General features: G+C 46.7%; 2 protein-coding genes, 1 long non-coding RNA gene and 1 pseudogene across 5 annotated transcripts; 2 read left to right on the forward strand and 2 right to left on the reverse strand.

Annotated features, from left to right (window-relative positions):
- Window positions 1-304: 304 nt before the first annotated feature.
- On the forward strand, window positions 305-2647 carry serp1 (stress-associated endoplasmic reticulum protein 1). The gene is made up of 3 exons (XM_046388325.1): window positions 305-514; window positions 1239-1311; window positions 1933-2647. The coding sequence occupies exons 1-3, from the start codon at window positions 431-433 to the stop codon at window positions 1971-1973; spliced, it is 198 nt and encodes a 65-aa protein (XP_046244281.1). The 5' UTR covers window positions 305-430; the 3' UTR covers window positions 1974-2647.
- LOC124058799 lies at window positions 367-4228 on the reverse strand. 2 transcript variants are annotated; one of them, XR_006843313.1, is made up of 3 exons: window positions 4184-4228; window positions 3087-3209; window positions 367-539 (listed from the first exon to the last, which is right to left on the reverse strand). It is a non-coding gene; the product is annotated as an uncharacterized LOC124058799 (long non-coding RNA). The 2 variants fall into 2 exon arrangements; XR_006843312.1 differs by lacking the exon at window positions 367-539 and adding an exon at window positions 2022-2932.
- Window positions 4229-5791: 1563 nt separating this feature from the next.
- LOC124059239 lies at window positions 5792-9231 on the forward strand (annotated as a pseudogene).
- Window positions 9232-14121: 4890 nt separating this feature from the next.
- mmp23bb (matrix metallopeptidase 23bb) lies at window positions 14122-19880 on the reverse strand. Of its 2 annotated transcripts, none has more exons than XM_046388244.1 (8): window positions 19559-19880; window positions 18143-18249; window positions 17265-17404; window positions 16975-17142; window positions 16679-16843; window positions 16404-16514; window positions 16128-16254; window positions 14122-15623 (listed from the first exon to the last, which is right to left on the reverse strand). In XM_046388244.1, the coding sequence occupies exons 1-8, from the start codon at window positions 19604-19606 to the stop codon at window positions 15431-15433; spliced, it is 1059 nt and encodes a 352-aa protein (XP_046244200.1). In that variant the 5' UTR covers window positions 19607-19880; the 3' UTR covers window positions 14122-15430. The 2 variants fall into 2 exon arrangements, with proteins under 2 accessions (XP_046244200.1, XP_046244199.1); XM_046388243.1 differs by having other exon boundaries at window positions 19532-19880.
- Window positions 19881-20893: the final 1013 nt, after the last annotated feature.

The raw sequence follows: 20893 nt of genomic DNA on the forward strand, positions 1-20893 counted from the left end.
AAGTAAAGTAATACAGAGTCGTTGTGTCATATTTGGTCGTGCAATTTGTTTCATATACTTCTGACTTTTTGTTTGTTACACTGTCAAGAAAGCCTTACTTTAAAACGTACATACATGTATAGTCATATATTGGGGTGAGGGGGGGGTTTTAACAAGAGAATCGGAATTTCAGCGAGTCGAGTCGATTTAATTTTGAAAGAGTGTACAGGAAGTATTATTTTGACACACAGTCACTTTACGCGGGACTCGTCATTTCCTGCGTTCGTCATGGGGGCGGGGCTTCAGCTTTTTGAGTACGTAGACAAGAGAGAGAAGCTCCCAGTCGGTCCACCCCCGGAGGAAACATCAGAGAGAGAAGAAGTGAAGTCTTCACTACCAAACAAAAAAATTAAAAACAAAACAACTAAAACAACAAGAAGAAAAAGACAAGATGGTGGCCAAACAGAGGATCCGCATGGCTAACGAGAAGCACAGCAAGAACATCACTCAGCGAGGAAACGTGGCCAAGTCAACGGTGAGTTTAACGACAGATGGTGTTTCTGTGAGGACAAAAAAATGATGAAAATGACTGAAAGCTAACAGAAGAGACACAATGTGGACTTTAGCTATGAATCCAGTCTGTGCGGAGACGTTTTCTCTAGATGTGACCCCGTTAGAAGTCTGGAAACCAGTCCAGTCCCGGTCAGACACAGTTTACACCGTGGCACAGCGCCGTCAAAGCAGGAAGTGGACATTAATGTTGGCTTGGAAGTTTTCATGTTTGACCCAAGTTTTTCAGTATAAACAAGTAAAATGAATTTGTTTTACTGGCGTCTTTGAGTTGAGTAATAATCATCGGTGTGAATAAAATCTGATTAATTGGCTGTTTTAGTTGGTTATTAATTTGATCAATGAAGTTATGCGCCACGCCGATGACAAAGTTAACATATGGATCAACGTAGAGCTGCCAATTCTTAATTTCATTCATATTTTTACAAGAACTGATCACTTTTAAACCATTGATCAATAGAAAACAATGAAAAGTTTTGTCCTTGAATGTTTTGTTTTGTCCACCAGTCAGAGAATCAGTTTATTGTGATACAACACAGATAACAACAGATAAGTTTCATTTGTCCACTGTGTGTAATGGACGGAGAAGCACCCAGCCTGTATGTGCAGCACACATGACCTGAACAGTTTGTCTTAATGCTGTTGATCTGCTGAGACTCAAACTGATGATGAAACGTCTGTGTTTTCAGAGGAATATATCTGAGGATAAAGGTGTGGGTCCCTGGCTGCTCGCGCTCTTCATCTTCGTCGTCTGCGGATCCGGTGAGTCTTCTTCTTCTTTTTTAATATTCACCGACATGCACACTCACCCAAAGAGCCACTTCCTGTTTGCTGTCCACCCCCGATGTCCCAGTCACGTTAGAGAGATTTATCAAACAGTTTAACGTAAAAACCTGCAGAGGATTTAGACGTTACGTTTCTTTCTCTTCTCATTTCTGTTCAGCGTCGATTCGCTCTGCTGTTATTTGTGATTTATTTTCAATAAAAATGTAGGTGTGTGTAGGTGTGTGTGTGTGTGTGGGGGGGGGGTCTTAAGGCTCAATAGAGATGTGAAAGGCGGAGCTTATTGATCAGTTTAAGTGTCACTCTGTCCACATGTCATTTGGACTCCTGGCATTAAAAAACCCACCTAAGGCCTGATCAAAGATCGGTTAGCAAACAGAGAGCTCACTTTGTGTTAAAGAGCTGAGACTGTACTGATCAAACATATCAAAGTCAATGAGGTTCTTCTGAAAAAGATGTCCTCAAAGTATGCTAACACGTTAGCATGCTAACAGAGCTGTTTTTTTCTTTTCAGACTTGAGTGGAGCTTGTGATGTTTTTTAGTTTTTAAGTAAAGACAGCAAATAAACAATAATAACCCATGTTTTCATACTTTTACAGCCATCTTCCAGATCATCCAGAGCATCAGGATGGGCATGTAAATGATGTCACCAGCAGGGGGCGGGGCTACATTGGCGAGCAGCTGAAGATGGCGACGAAGACGACCTTGTTGCGACCATCAGCTGGCCGTCATGTCCCCCCCCGAACTGAACGACCAAAACATTCCTGAACGTTGACGTCCGTCTGCACTCATTCCTGGACAGAAGCCCCTCTGAAAAACCGACCCTGCCCCTGAAAACAAGCCGCCGCGCCCCTGGAGATAAACCAATCATCCTTGAAAACCAGCGTGTCTCCTGTTATCTGTGTTGATTTAATGTGTCGCTGCCCGCTGATCTTCTCACAGTGTTTCTCCAGCCTGTAAACAAGCCATACATGTGCCTTTCTCTGTTTACCTGGGCTTTGTCCCCGCCCCCATTGATTACACCTTATCAGTACAGGATGGGGGGGGGGTCACAGTCCAAACTGCTTGTTTAAACTGCACCAGTGTTGAATCCAGACAGTCTCTGGATCCTTCTTCACATTCCAGATGTGAGTCTCTGCTCATCTCACGTCTGTCTTTCTCCTCTTCCTCCTCCTTCTCCTCCTCCTTAGTGGAAATGAGATGAAGGTCTTTTGAATCAGAAGGTTTGGAGGTGCCGACAGGTGTGTCTGCACTGTGTGCAGTTTCACCTGAACAATCATGCTCTCATTAATAAAGTTTAATTTTGAAGATGGATGCTGTGTTTGTGTTTCTTGTTTCTGGGAGCACTGGGGCCTGAGACTGGACACTTTCTGGTCTTTGACAGTGTCAGACTGGCGTTGCTGTAGTTGCTCAGCTGGCCCACAGGATGGTGCTGTTTGTGTAAAGTCCTGTGCACCAAACTCCATTCAGTAATCAGACAGTTTAAGATTAATGTTACATATTCATTTTTAAGGCCCTGTGATTGACTGGCGACCAGTCCAGAGTGAACCCCGCCTCTCAGCTGTAGTCAGCTGGGATAGGCTCCAGCCCCCTGAGACCCTGATGGATAAGTGGTATAAAAGATGAATGGATGTTCATTTTTAACTCATTTGAGTCTCTAGATTTTTCTTTTTCACTATTTCTTCACAGCATCATTTAGTCCACTCAGTCTCTGTCCCACTAAAACCAGTCGCCTCAATTGAGATGTACTCACACGCCACTGCACCAGCTCTGCTGCTCCACAGGGTGGTGCTGTTGTAGTAGAAAGTGAGTAGAGGCCAGCAGAGTCCTGTGAATCCGAGGATATCCCACAATCCATCACTGCATCACATCAGCCCTGGTGTTGGTAAAGAATGTATGTTTACTCAACTGTCTCACTGTGTCATAAGTATAATTTACACTCACGAGGACCTGTCTGACTGCTGTTGGGCAAACGTAAACACTTTGTTTCAACTTTCTGACTGAAGTTTAGGTTAAACTCAAAGCTCTGTGGTAAATCGGTTACTGAGTGTGTCAAACATGTCTTCTGGATGGTTTAGGCTCAGTGTTCTCAACACCAACACCAGTGGGCTGACTGTCCGCGGCCTTCAGGTGGTGCTCGCCGTGCGTGACTCGTTGCTATTTTGACACGAGCGCACACGCGCGGTCACAGTGCATGTGAGTGTGTGTGTCCGCACTATGGTGTTGCATACGAGGAGTTTAATGTCAATGCAACCCAACAGCTCCGACGAAGAAAAAGGAAAAACAAAATCCACAATCTGCTTGTGTTTACGGGCGGAAACTGATGTGGTGATATTTACACCCGCGTTAGCAGCACCGACAGCGCTAACTGAGGCACCGACAGCGCTAACTGAGGCACCGACAGCGCTAACTGCGGCACCGACAGCGCTAACTGAGGCACCGACAGCGCTAACTGAGGCACCGACAGCGCTAACTGCGGCACCGACAGCGCTAACTGAGGCACCGACAGCGCTAACTGCGGCACCGACAGCGCTAACTGCGGCACCGACAGCGCTAACTGAGGCACCGACAGCGCTAACTGAGGCACCGACAGCGCTAACTGCGGCACCGACAGCGCTAACTGAGGCACCGACAGCGCTAACTGAGGCACCGACAGCGCTAACTGCGGCACCGACAGCGCTAACTGCGGCACCGACAGCGCTAACTGCAGCCATACGCAGACCCGACTTTTCGTGAGTCTGACATCTCTCCAGGGCTTTGGCCCGGCCGGGAAAAGCATCCCGCCCTGAAACACTCTGGGTCATGTGTCGTAGATGGGACGGGATGTTTTGGATGCAGTGCAAACCTCACCTTGTTCTTGGCAGCATCGCAGGCTATCCGTGGGTGTTTGCCTTCTGTGGATTAAAAAAAATGTTTAACATGCCTTATTCTGTTTTATGCTATATGTTTTATGCTATATTATTAATGGTATAATTAATAATGTTATAATCATGTCGAACTAGTTGTTTGTCTCAGTACTGCACACTCTGAGGGAGACAGAGGTATCATGCATAGTAGGAGAAGGACACCATATCTCAAGTCACTCTGACCGATGGGCGAAGACACTGATACACCACCCCTCCCCTCTCGCTTGAGTGTAAAGGTGTTGAGACTAGCAACCGGTGTTATCTTAAAGTATATATAATGATGTACTTCCTTGAGTGCTTTAGATCCCACTTGGCGTTTGGCTGAAGCAGACTTGTGTTCTGAGGTGGGATCTCCAAAGATCTTTGTTTCTAAAATAAATAACTCTGTTTTAAGGCTATTCAACGACTCTGTTTTAACTCTCTCACATCAACCTACTCGGGGAAGCAAGTGGGCTTCAACAATTTGGGGGCTCGTCCGGGATGTGAGGAGTTTTTTTTTTGATCTGACCTAAAACCAAACTGCACACCGAGGACACAGCGCTGTGGTCGACCTAAAACAAAGGTAAAGCAGAAACCTGTTGTAACGAATTCTGCATATTGAATACTCTCAAATAAGAAGGCAATCTGTGTCTGCAAGTGTGAAGTTTCCAAATTCAGAGTCTGTTGAAAATTCAGAGGATAAAAAAAAAATAAAAATAAAGTGTGAATGAGTGAAAAACAAAGTAAGGAACTGGAACAAAAAAAAAAAAAAGAAAAGAAAAAAGAGGTTAAAAGATCAATTGTAGATCTTGTCCTTGGTCGTGGCGGACCCCACCGTCCTCTGACGAGGGGACGGAGCCCAGGAGGCAGCTGGGTTAGAGTCCCGGGGAGGTGAGGACCCCCGAATTCTGAGTTAGAAGAGCGGTGTCTCTTCAAATATTGGGTTAGAGTCCCTAGGAGCGGCGTCTCCTTAAAAGCTGAAAGGATAAAAGTTCCAGAGTTGGTGAGTATTGAATAAATGTGATATTGTGTGTATGTGTGACATGTCTGGGTAATTGGGGATAAAATAGATAAATAATAGAATTCAGCGGTGTCTTAAGTGCAGAGCATTACAACAGTGTCGTGACAAAACTGTTCAAAACAGACAGCGGAAACCTCACGGTGTCAACGAAGCTGGCTGAGCCGCGGAAACCTCACGGTGCCAACGGAAGTGGCCGGTTTATGTCACAAGGGTCAGTTGCTCGGGTGAACTCCATACAAACTGACTGGCTGTTTTGCTCTGCTCACTGAATAAGACTTGTGGCTCGGGTGGACCCCATACACACCGGCTGACTGCTGAATTTAGATTTTAATAAACTATTGGTTAATTAATTACTTAATTAATTAATAGATTGGTATAACATTTTTAAGGATGGAGGGTGAGTTTAATAAGGAGTTAGATGACGGAGGTTGTGGACCTGAGGGTCGGTGGAAACCTCTGTCAGCACAACTAGAAAATATAATACTGGCAGGGACAGGGGTTACTGAAGAGAAAGAAAAGGAGAAGGAAAATGGAGGAAGGAAGGGAAAGCATATGAGGAGGAGAGGAGAGAATGGTCCGAGTTGGCGGTCTGGTGGCAGGGTGCCGATCATCAAAGAGAAGAAAGAAGAGCGGAAAAGCGAGAAGAAGGAGGCCAACACACCGGTCCGACCCCCACCCTACGCTCCTCCACTGCATCATGTGAGTCCCCTCAGGAAAGGTACCCAACAGAGAAAATAGAGAAAGGACAACTTTTCGTAAGTATACCATACCCAACACCCACCGCCTCTGCAGCCAAATGAGTGTTAGATAAAGCCTCAGTCTCAACACAGTCACTAGAACAGACAGATAACGAATCAGCAGTGTCAGAATATCGCGCACTGCCAAGACAAGGCCATCGATAGAATAGTACACACCATACACACACTCCTACCAGGCGAGGATGAAGCGCCCCATGAGCAGCATAAACACCCTATGACCTTGAAATAACACACACACTCAACTACGATAATTTTCCCCTTAATCACCACCAGCTAGGGAGTCAAATACAAATCATTTGGACTAGGTGATGTGCAAGCAATAGTTGATAAAATGCCCCAGTGGCAGAAGGCGGAGGATTGTGGTTAAACAACTTAGATAGTCTTACTGCAGGACAGACTCTGGCGCTTGAAGACTTTAGAGCGGTGGCAGCTGGATGCATGACGGGAGCAGACCTGAGGGAGATTTAGGAGGAGGCTAATACGAGACGCTCTACTGATAACACACCATTTACTAGGGTAAGCACTGACATAGTCAAAGCAATGAGAGAGAAGTATCCATTGCCCAACATTCCAATGGTTCCAAAATTACAGTGGGCGCCTGAACAGCACCCATGCGAGTTTCTAGATAAATGTAAGGACACGTGGATCAAACACACAGGTGTCCACCCAGGGCCAAAAGGGGTACAAAGGGAATGGTACAGACAGGCGGTGTTAGAGGGTGTTCCAGAGGAAGTTAGAGAAAAAGAAACATTTAGTGTATCACCTCACTTGAGCACAAGACGAACAGCAAAAGGAGCAGGACACTATTAAAGAGCTTCAGGGTCAATTACTGAAGCTACAACTGAACGAGGCCTGACAAAGAAGGTAAATGACAAAAAGAGAATAGAAAAAAGTGAAGCTGTGAAGGTAATGGTCACTGCTGAGAATAATGATACTCCTGATTTGTTTCCTGTTCCCTCTTGAATAGAAAAAAAGCTGCCCGAGATACCCACCATACGGCAGAGGAGGAGGCTCCGGGGGCTGGCCACAGTGGGGAGGAGAATGGACGAGAGGACGTGGGGGAAGGGGCGGACCGCCAAAGGGACAGCCGGGAGGAAACGTGTGCTACTACTGCAACCAACCAAGACACTGGGTGAAAGACTGTTCCAGTATACCGCAAAGGGCCGAGGTTGAGGCGATCCACCACGCCCAGGCCTGACGCAGGCACTCAATCACCAAGCAGCACCTACAGTATCCAGTATCCCATGGTGAACTGGGATGACTGGGAGGAGTGGGGAACACACCACAGAGAGACCACGACAGCAGACCCGATGCTGTCTATAAAGTCAATCTATTGGGGAGAGATCTCCTAATCAAACTGGGGGCGTCCACACTGTGTAGCCTGGACAGACTCATAGTGACATTGCCAGCTGAGAACCACAGGGCAATACCTCCTCCAGTCTGTGGAAGAGCAGTATGCGAACATCTACTGGGCTCTGTTGCAACCTGAAACGCCTGAGCACAACGGCATCCTCTCGGCCTACCTGCAGTGGAAACCCTGGATCTCACTGCTCGAGCCCTACATCTCTCCTCCTGACCCAGCCCACGTGACCCTCTTCTATGACAGACTGCAAACTGAGTGGTATCAAGACGGGTTCCAAGAACAGCTACAAGGTAAAAGTTGGCAAATACACTCCACCAACATATATGTGGCACCAGAGGGAGTTGCAGCAGCAGTCACACTCACAGCAGATCAACTAGATTGGTATATGATGTCAGAAGAGGCGGTTCCTCACGTCTCACTAGCATTACATCCTAAACATCAGGCAAAAGAACTGGGAGGCGTGGTTAAACGTGCTCTGGTCCAGACTGATTGGATACCCACACAAATCCCACATCTTGACTACTCACTCGCAGCTAAGACATATCGCATTGATATCGCAGCATGCGACATGGCTATCTTAGAACATACACAGGTAGCTAGGCATCATGGGCGGGAAAAAACTGACCATCACCTAGCTGCAGAAATGATAGATACCCTACCAGACTACATATGGGCTCAGAGCCCCACAGACGTGGGTTTAACAGACTGCAATCCCATTACATTCAGGACAAACACAGAACAGCCATTGTGGATCAGACAGTATCCTCTAAAACCTGAGGCAGAAGCAGGGATCCAGGACACAATTGAAGGGTTATTACGAGCAGGGGTGTTAGAACCCTCACACTCTGCATGGAACACCCCTATCCTGCCAGTAGAAAAGAAAGGGACAGGTAAATACAGAATGGTGCACGACCTCAGAGCCATTAATAACATCCTTTCCACTACCACGGTGCCCGTGCCTAATCCATATGTGGCTCTGACTAATTTGGATCCGTCTCAATCATGGTTTACATGCATTGATCTGGCTAATGCATTCTTTTGTCTCCCATTAGCGGAAGAGTGCCGTGACATTTTTTCATTTACCTATAAGGGTCAACAGCTGCGGTACACCAGGCTGCCATAAGGGTTCACATTGTCACCGGGGCTGTTCAATCATGTCCTCAAACAAGCTCTAAGTGACTGTATTCTGCCAGACAACACCACACTTATTCAGTATGTAGACGATCTCCTCCTGGCGGCACCCACAGCTACTGCCTGTCTCACAGCGACCAGCTCTGTCCTGCAACACTTAGCAAGGAAAGGGTTTAAGGTAAGTAAAGCCAAATTACAGGTAGCCAGGAAACAGGTTTCTTTCCTAGGCAGAGTGATCTCCCAGAAAGGAGCAGGGATGTCTCCATCCCACAGAACATCCATCTTACACCACCCAAAACCAGTCAAGGTAAAAGACATGCTCTCATTTCTTGGGCTCACGGGGTACAGCAGAAATTACATACCCAACTACACAGGTCTCACTCAACCACTTCGCGCATTGGTGAAAGATCAAGGGATGCGTAATCTCAACGCTCCTCTGGAGTGGACGCACACAGCGGAAGTAGCATTTATAACGCTGAAACAAAAATTGGCTACTGCTACTGAATTGGCCTTACCAGACTACACGTTGCCATTCTACCTTGATGTTTCTGAAACAGAAGCAGTTGTTAATGGCATTCTGTTCCAGAAAAAAGGGGGAGAAAAAACAGTGCTAATGTACATAACTGCAATAAACAAATCCATCAAACACGAGGCAGAAATGAGGGAACAATGCAGCAGATCATGCAGCAAAGATGGCGGTTGGGTATCAGGTTAAACGAGAACTAATGTGTTCAGAAGAAGAGATGGAACTGAACCAGAACTAACTGACATTATAAGATTGCAAAAGGGGGTCTCACCACAGGAGAAAACGTTCTGGAAAGCCAGAGGAGCTACGGAGGTGGGAGGACTGTGGAGGAGTCCGGATGGACGTCTTATTCTACCCCCAGGTATGAGAAAAACAGCGCTAGAGGAGGCACACGGAGTAGGACACGTGGGAGTGGCACAGATGCTGAAAAACCTGGAGAACTGGTGGCATCCTCACTTGAAAGATATGGCGAAACACTGGGTAAGAACATGTGAACTTTGCACCAAGTACAATGCCAGACCGACCATCAGACTCGAACCGGGTAAGTATCCTCTCGAAGTACGACCAGGGAAAGAAATTATCATAGATTACACAGATATGATAACCACAGTGAGAGGGTACAGGTATGTGTTGATGTGTGTGGATGCGTATACAGGGTGGCCGGAGGCGTGTCCAACAAAAAGGGAGGATAACAAGTCAGTGATTAAGTTTCTGATTAATCACTACATTCCTCGACATGGGTTCCCAGAGAAAATTCGATCAGACAATGGGACTCACTTCAAAAATCAAGACCTCCAGCAGGTGGAGGCAATGCTAGAGCTGAAACATTCATTTGGCACTGTTTACCACCCGCAATCACAGGGCAAGGTTGAAAGGATGAATCAAACAGTTAAGCACAAATTGGCAAAAATATGTGCACAGACTAACCTGACCTGGCTAGATGCCCTACCCCTGGTGCTCATGTCCATTCGAAGCTCCATTAACCAGAGCACAGGATTCTCTCCTCATGAGCTACAAACAGGGAGAGCTTTTCCAGGTCCCATGACAAGATTGATTGGGATTGGTGAAGACAAACAAAACCTGACCACAAGAGCATATTTTAAAGAACTGCAGGCTCTCGTTTCAGCTTTTGCCAAACAGGTCACGGACCGACACGAGGGGGCGCACGAGGCTTCGTCGCCAGAGGTGAATTGGGTCCTGTTGCGGGTAATCAAACGCAAGTGGTCGGAACCAAGGTGGACTGGACTGTTTCAGGTGGTGGAGAGAACTTCGCATGCAGTCCGACTGAAGGGTAAAGGAGACATCTGGTACCACTGGAGCCAGTGTGCAGCAGCGGAAGAACCGCAACGGTCCCTCTTCGAGGTCCACCAGCACCTCTAGGCAGCAAACACCGACCCGGCTGGGTTGGGCATGAGTCACACATACAAAGGGGCAGAATAATCCCCGTGTGCTGACTAGGTGACAGGGCAGTCTACCCCTGGCACTGAAGAACAGAAGAGAAGACGTCACGGGAGGAGGTGAAATAGCGCTCCTCTCCTGCATGTGGCGTGCCAAGCCACCAACCTCCAAAACAGACACCTCTGAAACCTATGAATACAACAATCAGAGAACAAAACAAATTGACCAAGCAGGTGGTATCACTCATACAGAGAACAGAGTTGATTAAAATCTTCTCATTCAGGGATATTACCAACACTTGTGGGTGGCAGATAAACTTTCCAATTGGGCTTTTCTATATTACATATACGTTGGATGAAATCCGAAGGTGAAACGGTAAGATTTGAGAATTTAAGAAGTTAAGATAGCACGTAAAGATGTCCGACTGTCAGTTATCTTTCTTCATTGTTTGTTGGTTTATTGTATGTGTGGCTTTCGCTCTTGCTCTAATAAAACTCTCGCTGTGCGGTCATACCAGACTATAAACAGGATAAGTTGTGCAGCCTCGTGGCTGCTAGAATTGAGTCATAATTCATTTAATATTGTATCTGTGCTATTTTAAGTGTAAACTGTTGCATAATCAACTTCAAACCATTGACAGGGTAAAGAAAAGAGAAGTGATGTATGGTAATGCTAAATGGCTAGCAGGACTCAGCCTGCTGGCCGTGATGATTGTAACTTTAATTTTACTCTTGTGTGAATCCACTGACAACACCACATTTGCTTTAGAGCCACAAACCCACACCTACCCCTGACATCTCATCCAATGACATTGTAGCTATTGATTATACCACACTAAAACCCCTAGATATAATACAAATCTCCACAGGATACAGAGATAGTAACCTCTGGAGGAGTGGATGACAAATATGTTTGGTCAGTGGTTTAATTTTGTCACTTATGGTCTCTATTGCGATTTTTGTGGGAATTTTAGTTACTTGAGGATGTTGTTGTGTACCCTGTATTCGAGCTCTCACTGTTAGATTCATCACAGCCACAGTAGAGAAGGGTAGCGCCCCTGTTCCAAGGCACATGATGCCGTTGTTGCAAAGATGGACTCTGATGGGGAGGACAAACAGGATAGGGTCATCAGAGAGTTTGAATTTGACATTCGTAAGTGATCTCTTAATAGAGATCAAAAGGGGGAATTGTGGATTAAAAAAAATGTTTAACATGCCTTATTCTGTTTTATGCTATATGTTTTATGCTATATTATTAATGGTATAATTAATAATGTTATAATCATGTCGAACTAGTTGTTTGTCTCAGTACTGCACACTCTGAGGGAGACAGAGGTATCATGCATAGTAGGAGAAGGACACCATATCTCAAGTCACTCTGACCGATGGGCGAAGACACTGATACACCACCCCTCCCCTCTCGCTTGAGTGTAAAGGTGTTGAGACTAGCAACCGGTGTTATCTTAAAGTATATATAATGATGTACTTCCTTGAGTGCTTTAGATCCCACTTGGCGTTTGGCTGAAGCAGACTTGTGTTCTGAGGTGGGATCTCCAAAGATCTTTGTTTCTAAAATAAATAACTCTGTTTTAAGGCTATTCAACGACTCTGTTTTAACTCTCTCACATCAACCTACTCGGGGAAGCAAGTGGGCTTCAACACTTCCCAGCTAGCTTGGAAAGCCCTAACATCACGTGTCGTTGACACGGTAGGCCTACTGGAAGACGGTGTGGGGTCCGTGGATATTTTTGACTTTTTTTTCATGACAAATTTGTCCATTTTGTTGGCTAAATCAACCACTGCCGTTCAGCCTCTTTGGCAGTTTATCACAATGCAATGCGTTGATAGGTAGCGGGGAGTGGTCATTAACCAATCAGTGAAGTGTAGGTTGGCACACGTGGGTGCTCGGTACTCTCCTGGGTGCTCCCACGCCTTTGGCGGCCTTAATTCAAGCCAGAGCAGCGCTGACCTAACGCATCCGTGGTTTCCACCCTCATGCTAGCTGGTCATGAAGGGGCCAAATACCGCTCCGAGTTCAGGCTAACTTTAGCTTTAAGCTAAGGGAAAGTGGCGCGGCAGTTTTCGAAGGGGTCCCTGCTGTTCTGTGGGGGATCTTTGATCATTTTCATCAGCCCTCAAGTGCTTAAAAATGTTTACAGATTTATGACCAGAAAGATTAAAAACGTCGCTGAGCTCCATCTCGAATGACTCCTGAGGTCCCAGCTTTCAGATGATTTGAGCCCCCCTCCGCATCACGGTGGGTCTGAGGTCTGAGCGCTAAAACATTTTCTGCTTGTCTTCCTGAATGTGACATGAATGTTTATCTAATGTTTTGAAAAAAATCTTTATGTCCAGCTGTCTCCTGTCTTTGTCCTTCTGCCTGGACTTGATGAAGTGTATTTGTTGTCCCTGTGTGGACAGAGACGCTTTGACCCACATCGGTGATCCAGACAGACAGAAAACAGCAGATGTGGGTCAGTGAGGGTTAAACCCAGACCACTTTATGTGGGGGCTTTTGTTTCCTTCTGTCTTTGGTGGACATCAGTGTCTACATGGTGTCTGGACCGACTGATACCTGCTGTGTTGAGCTGTTTACTGGTTTTCATGGTGGATCAGTTTCTTGTGGATAAATGGATGTCTCCAGTTTTCTGTTTTCATCAAGAGTATGTAATGTGGGACTGGTGCTGTTAATGAAGTCACTAAATGCCCAAAGCTCATCTTCAGAAACTATTAAAGCTAGAATAAAGTCATTTATGGATTACAGTTTATATGTATGTATTATATGCCACATTATTATCACTTGAGCAGCTGCCCACCCAAGGACTCAGAACAAATAAACTCAACCTTCAGTAATTGTGAAAAAACAAAACAAAACACTGATGGTGAGTTCACTGTCACTGAACTGCTTCTGTAAATCACATTTTAATTATAACGGACATAACGGCTGAAAACCAGGAAGCTGCAGAATCGTCCGATCAGACTGAGCTGAAGAAGAAGAACACTGAAATACTGACTGAAGAGAACATTGTGGAAAATATAAAGATAATATTGTGATGTTTTAATTGGATTCCAGTAAACACCACATCTCCGTGCCGACATGATGCGACATTAGAAACACTCGGTGCTCTTGGCTCGGCTCAGGCTAAACATGACAAGTTGCCACCTGAATGTTTTCTACATTTTTGTTTGTTCATAAAATACAATAAAGAAAGATCAGCCTCAGAGTTTAGTGACCCTCCTCAAAAATATCACCTGCTGTTGTCGTATATCCTGTCACACCACATCAGACTGCATCACAGTGAGAGGTACAAAAACAATAAAATAAAACACCACGAAGACAACACAAATCAGCCGTCACGTGTGAACCGATTCAGTCCGATCAGCAGTCGATGAAGACGGCAGAAATCTGAACATCTTGGCTCAAACTCCGAGCAGTTGGTCTGTTAGTGTGCATTGACTAACAGATGTGGATGTTGGGTTCCAACAGTCATTCCAAGTTGCTCAAGGAAGTTTTCTTAGGCATGAGCAGTAGAGTCCTTGTCCGTCCTGGCCGTCTGACTTCCTGTCAGATCCCTGCACACATGAACGGCTGAAAACAATTTACCCTAAGAGGGCTCTGATAATACAGAAAATCCCTTGCAAGTGTGGGCGACCCTCAGAATTAATTTTTGTCTCTTTTGTAATGACTGTGTGTGGGGAAATGTCCATTCAGTTCAATTCAGTTTATTTATGGTTTTGTTATTTATAGCGTCCAGTGGGCATCACATGACCTGCAATTCCGACTGTGATCACTGGACCAAAATCAGCTCCCAGCTGCTCCTGGGAGGTGGGAGTGTGGAGTGGAAATCAAACCCGTCAAACGTTAAGGGTTACATCGCTGTCAAAGCTAAGCATCTCATTTATCTACCATAACAACAGCAACTAGCAGGAACATGACAGCAAGTCACCGACTAAATCCTGACTAAAATTAAACTAAACAAAAAGAGTAAAATGTGACTTTAAACAAATTAATATTTTCAGTAAGACTCAAACTAAATTTAAAATTGTTGTCATGACAACACACACACCACAACATTACTAATACATGTGAATTTCCCCAGTGCGGGACTAAAAAAGGCCTACCTTACACAACAACAAAGGTACATACGGTCATCATGACATGCTCTCCTGAGAGACTATTGTACATGACAGTTCCACATCAAACTGGATTATGGGTACATGACACCCCATTGACATATACAAAGATGGTCAACACATCTCCTCTTCTTCCCACTGTACAAAAGTGAAGCCAAAACATCCCAGATATGAGTGATGTCTGGGTACATCCATCTCAGCCAATCAGGAGCAGTGCTCAGCTGTCAATCATGATGTCTCAGCCCCTTTTTATAGCATCAAATAACTAATTAAAACCAGACTTATGAGAAAAATTAATGCTTGAACATCAACACGATCATAACTACCTAAAATGACAGGAACCATCTTTGAGAAATTTACTTGATGTGTACTTTGAGTTTTTAGTTTGGCCCATGTCCCGTCCGCTAACATGAAGGGGGAGGGGTTTATGAGCTGTGTTGCAGCCAGCCACCAGGGGGCAGTGCAGATGCTTTGGCTTCACTTTGGGGAGCTGTCATGTTGTCAGCAGGACATTCTACCAGAACAACACAGGTATGTGACGATTTTTTACAGGTAAATGAGGTCCTACAGGATTATGGGTACACGATGTCATGGAGGTCATGTTGGTAAGACAGAGCTGCCACAACTTAACATACTGGTCCCAGAGTTTATGAATCCTTTCAAAGTCTGCTTTCACGAGGATCTGTTACAGCGACAGCTGAAACATGTCCAGCTGGGAGTCACAAAACACCGTGTGTACACGTGGAGAATCAAACTACCTCTAAAAAGGTCCAAACATGTTCAAACATGATCTTCTGCACCTCCACAGATCCAGTCCAGCATTGTTTCCTCATCAGTTTATTTAGTGATTTGCCCAGCGTCACTCCGTCCCTGCCGATGTCCTCAGCTGTTGGACGGCTCTTCTGGCTTTAGCCGAATGGCCCAGGAGTTGGCGGACACGATGTCACCTCGGCGGTGGATGCGGCAGGTGTAAACTCCCTCATTAAACTCGTTAGCGACAATGCGGAGGTCTCTGTCCTTCATGACGATGTAGCCAGGAATGGAGGTCAGGATCTGCTCTCCGTCTTTATACCAGCTGGGGAAAACAGCACAGGGTAGAAAGAAAGGAAATGAAAGATAAATGTTTCCTCTTACCACCAGGACCTCAGAGGGTTCATAACTGACACTGAGTTGGCTTCTCTCAATGAGATCAGTAAGTAAGAGACTCTTCCTACTCAACTGGGTGCTTTACTCTCTTTCTGCTCTTGGTTTCTTGCTTTGGACAGTGGCCAGGTTGCTAGTGGCAGTGGTACCCATGATGCTAATGCTAACTAATGCTAATGCTAATGCTAAAAGTTGTCTGTAGACGCTTGAAGCAGAATATTTTCTGTTTCTTTGTTTTCTGTCACAGTGAACTGAATTGTGGACTGTTTGTCACATTTGCAGATGTCACCGTGAACCTTTTCTTCTCTTTGTTGACATTTTATAGACTAGACAACTTAAGTTGTAATTAGTAACAAAAACACTAAGCCCTACATTGATCTATTCATTCTTTGTCTCTAACCAAGCGTACTTCAGTATGAAGCACTGACGAGCTGACCTGACTTTGGGCGGCGAGCGAGGGTTTTTGGTTCCACAGCGGAAACCCACCACCTTCCCCCGGGGGACCATCTTGATCTTGACATTTGCCGGAGGTGGTGTTGGTGTGGTAACGGCTTCCAGAGGCTCTGGTAAACAGGAAATGAGTGTCATAGCAGAGGGGGTCAGATAAGCGGACAAAGCTCAGGGAGGTGGATCAGGTTTCTGTTTGCGGCAGTCAGAATAAAACCAATCAGTGAACCAACTCGACTCGTCTCGAGTCATGACGTCGTCTCACCGTAGCAGAGGTCACAGCGCTGAGGACAGTTCTTCTTCATGAAGGTCTTCCTCCGCTCACAGAAGCCGAGTCGAGCCCAAGGATCACAGACGCGCTTCTTATCCAGACAACCTGCAGAGTCAAGCAACTAAGTACAATCTTAACACACACTTACTTAACACAGTATCTTTACTTCTACTCAGGTGTGACTTTGGGTACTTTTTACAACGCAAAAACACAATACAAGTAAAAATCCAGCATTAAAAACTGTTCTTATTAAACACCGTGGATCTGACCGTAGAGTCTCTGGATGCCCCACACGTCGTCCTGGGCGATGTTCCTCTGTCCGGTGTAGGTGGCGTTGGGATGCATCAGAGCCTGAGGATCTCTGGAGTGCCACAGGCCGAGGGCGTGGCCGATCTCATGAGCCGCCACCTGGACCAGGTCGTTCAGCCACACGCCTGCAGAGTCACATGATCACGCCCGGATCTCTGACAGCGTACACATTTTAAACTTCACGGATCATCTGATCTACAGCTTGTACTACTGCCTGTTTGCAGTACTTGGAGTACTTTTTCTCCGGTACAGTTACCTTGTTTCCAGCTGAACCTGGACTTGCCAAGGATCCAGAACTCGTGATTGTCAAAGTGGATTTCTCCTCGTGGCGGAAGGAAGGCGTGAGCCAGCTCGCCGTTCAGACCATCAAAACATGGGTGGAGAGGAGACCACCAGCAGTCGGTGTGGTTAAAGGTGTAGAAACCTGACGCCGCCCCCCCCCCCATACACACACACACAGAAGACACACACACAGTGTTTTTACGATTTATGAACACTCTTGTCTTCCTCCTTTTGTTTTCCTGCGTTGATTTAAACCCCGCCTACCTATGGTGATGTCAGCAGTGGCGTTGCCGTCGGTCACCTCGGTGAAGGTCAGCGGAGACACGTCGCTCCACTTGGTGAAGGCGATGCTGATGGCCTTCCTGGTGTCCTCAACATTTAGAGTATTAGGAAACTTTATGATCCTGAGGCAGACAGACAGAGAGACAGAGCCCGAGACAGGCAGGCCAGACAGACAGGTTGTTGGTAAATGAAGCTCTAATCAGAGGGTTTTGTTGCCCTGAGTACAGGCCCTCAGGCTGAGGTAGGCTCAGACCGCCTCTGATTGACCGTTTGACTGGCAGAGCTTGGTGGGCCACATCCTGTGAGGACCAGTTCAGGGTAAAAACACCTCAGTGTGAAAGACGGGCTGGCCAATCAGAGGGCATTCAGTGGAACAATTCAGCTCAATCAGTTCACTTCAACGGCAGCCGCTCAGTCTGTGCTGCTTTAAACAGGAAGAAGCTGCTCTCACCTGTACGGAAACGCTGAGTCTACGTGTGAACAGAGTCAGAACGTTAACTCAGAGATTTTGCAGACGTGCAGGTGTTTGTTCTGTATGAACTCTGAGCTCTGCCATAGCAGACGTAAAGATTACAAATCATAATTACATTCACTGTTAGTTGGAGACCTCTAGTGGCCGTAGTGAAAACGACGGGAACAGAGGAGGAAGTCAGGAGGAGTGTCAGCACCTGATCAGCACCTCCTGTCACCTGGTCGGGACTGAAGATACGCGGCGCCAAAGAGCTGACTCTTAACCAATAAGTTTACTTGCCTACTTCTAACCAACCACCAACCACGTGACGACGAAGGTCTGGTCTGCCTGTAGCTGGCAGTCAGAGGAAATCAACCTGTTGAGCCGAGGGTGGAGGTTTCGTCTCTACCTGTATGTGATGTTGTGGTGAGTCCACTTGTGTCCCAGAGGGTTGATGGCGTAGCGTTTGTTTCTCGTTCCTCCAAACGCCTGCGTCACTCTGCTGCTGCCAGACGTCTGAAAAACACACAACGAGCAGAACCTTTAACCAATCAGCAGCCCCCGAGGCGAGTGATTTCATCACTTCCTGGAGGCTTTGCATGCTGGAACACGTGACGCTGACTGCAGGTGAGACATGAGCTTCACCTCTCAGGAGAACATGGACCTCCTGCTCTGAGTTGGTGGACTTGATCGACAGAAGACAAACTCACTGCCAGCAGTTTACCGACGTGCTGCTTCAGGGTCTACAGAGGACGTTAGGAAGACTGGAGTGCAACGTTTCCCGACACGGACAAAGTTTGAGACGTGGCAGAAGACTGATTCAGGACAGATGTGGAACCTCTCTTTCTTTCTCTTGTGTTTGTCCTTTGATCCCCCCACCCCTTCCTCCTCCTCCTCCTCCTCCTCCTCCTCTTCGTCTCAGATATCTGTCACCCACATGTGAACCTCCTCCGTCGCTCCACATCCGTTCACCGACAGAAACTGAACCAGATTCACTGTGGGCCCCAGCTGTTCGCTGCGTCTCACGGTAAACACCTCCTGCCTTTCAACTTCCTCTTCCACAAGCAGGTCAACATGGAGACGCCTTCAAAATAAATGTAAGGCTGCCTCACGCTGAATCAGCAGCTACAAAACACACACCTAAAGTTGAGGAACGGACTCTGGACCAGGTGGGAGAGCAGAAGTGTCCACATGTCCTCACAGCTCATGTCCATCGTGTTTGTTTCAACTTTGTCTGAACTTTGGGACCCGAAATGCATTTCATATTCACATATTGCCTATCAGGCTCATTGATTACTAGTGATGGGCCCTGAAATAACCATGAGGATCGATTCCCTGATCTCAGCTCCTCTCCTGTCTCGTGTCTGCAGTCCGACACGGTGAGACAACAGATGAGACTGTGATTAAATCCTCATCCTGTCACAGACCCTGAGGCGAAACACACACAACCTAAACACCTAAAATCACTGTTTTCAGAAGCTGATCTTTATTCTTATTTACGTGAAGTTTGTCTGAAAGTGAGAAGCAGAGAAACGAAGTGCGCCCGAGTCGTTCACATTGGACGTTTGTGTCGTATTTCAGTGATGCGGATCGGAGGAGAAACCCGAAAACAAGACGGCAAGAGAGAACCGGAGGGGTCAGGTTATCAAATGACTGAAACTATTTACTGGTTATTAAAAATCAATTATCTGTGAATTAACAAGTTGATTGGTAATACAAAGAATCTGCGGGTCAAACTGTCCTGGAGTCAGTTTTGTTCCACTCTGCAGAGCCTCACTGATAAACTCAGTTCACTGACCTGCGGCCTGAGAGCTGCTCCGCTCACCTCCATCACCACCACCACCACCACCATCAGCAGCAGGGGAGGGTCCATGGTGACAGCCGGACTCTACACAGTCCGACACATGACCCGCCTCAGTCAGTCAGTCAGTCAGTCAGTCCGTCTGTGCGCGTGTCATTCGAAGAACCGCAGAGAAGACGTCCCAACGCGCAGCCGCGGAGCTCAGAAGACGAAACGAGTTCCTCCAGTCTCAGTTCGGGCACCGCAGGTCCTGGACCCGGTCCGTCCTGCTCGGCTCTGGAACAAACTGTGGGGAAGTTCCCGGACAGTGCGCTCGCTGCTGCAGTGGGGCTGGTCTGGAGGGGCGGGGTCAGGTGTGTGTGTGAGTGTGTGAGTGTGTGAGTGGTGTCCGTTTACATGGAGATTATAAATGTGAAGTTTAACCCTTTGGCTTCAGATTCAGTCTGAAAGTAACGAGTTTACACAAAGTCCCTCAACTTAATTATTAAATCTAAATAACATTTTAAATGATTGTTTTCTGTCGCTGTTTCATCTCTGAGCAGCAGATCAACAACACAACAGACCTGGTTCATGTTGTTGCCTGTGGGGGCCCTTCGGGGGGCTCGGGGGCCCACAGGTAGGGCCTCCCCGAGGTGTTTTCCCACAGCAGTCCAGATGTGCAGAGCTTGTCTTGTCTCTCCTCTGAACATCTGTCCAAACAGCCTGCAGAGACGCTGCCACCTCCAAACAACTGGAACACACACTCAGAGGCGAGTGTGAGCTCTGGCAGCTCAGACTTTACACTGCAAATGGACGTGAAGCACACAGCAGGGGGGACGTGAGACACCACAATCAGAGGAGGGACTCGAGCTCATTCAGATAAATCTGTCCTGATGACACACCGTGGACAGACATTCAGTCTTATTCAATAACAATTAGCATCACTGCAGCTGATTGTTAAGCTTCACCAGCAGGGGGCGACTCTGACATCAGAAAACATACTAATAATCAGAATTTGGAACAGCTGGTGATCGCATCAGATCAAACATCTTGATGGAGGACATCGAGTTCACGTGCGTCGTTTCAGGGTCCATTCGCCTCCACACCTGAGGAGCTCAGGTCGCTCCTCATCGTAGCTCCTCTCAAACACAATCAGTGACAAAGCACAACTCTGGTGCTGAGTCAGTTTTATTCAAAGAGCTCCAAAGGACAACAGACGTGATCTCGTGTCGCGTTCCAAACCGAGCAGGTTAACACAGAGACCCAGCATTCCAGTGATGAGGCAAAACCGCCTTTTAGAAGGCAGAAACCTCAGAGCAGACCCAGGACAGGCGGGACATCATCTGCGCTGACTGGTTGGGTTGAGAGTCCAGCAGACAC

Source organism: Scatophagus argus, chromosome 5 (genome assembly GCF_020382885.2).
Source record: "Scatophagus argus isolate fScaArg1 chromosome 5, fScaArg1.pri, whole genome shotgun sequence".
NCBI lineage: Eukaryota > Metazoa > Chordata > Actinopteri > Scatophagidae > Scatophagus > Scatophagus argus.

Excerpts from the sequence above, each read along its gene's own strand:
- serp1 (XM_046388325.1), top strand. The coding sequence starts at position 431 with ATGGTGGCCAAACAGAGGATCCGCATGGCTAACGAGAAGCACAGCAAG. Across the intron at positions 515-1,238 it reads GAAACGTGGCCAAGTCAACG|AGGAATATATCTGAGGATAA; the intron begins GTGAGTTTAACG and ends CTGTGTTTTCAG. Across the intron at positions 1,312-1,932 it reads CTTCGTCGTCTGCGGATCCG|CCATCTTCCAGATCATCCAG; the intron begins GTGAGTCTTCTT and ends ATACTTTTACAG.
- mmp23bb (XM_046388243.1), bottom strand. The coding sequence starts at position 19,606 with ATGGACCCTCCCCTGCTGCTGATGGTGGTGGTGGTGGTGGTGATGGAG. Across the intron at positions 18,250-19,531 it reads GAGCAGCTCTCAGGCCGCAG|ACGTCTGGCAGCAGCAGAGT; the intron begins GTCAGTGAACTG and ends TGTGTTTTTCAG. Across the intron at positions 17,143-17,264 it reads CACTGCTGACATCACCATAG|GTTTCTACACCTTTAACCAC; the intron begins GTAGGCGGGGTT and ends GGGCGGCGTCAG.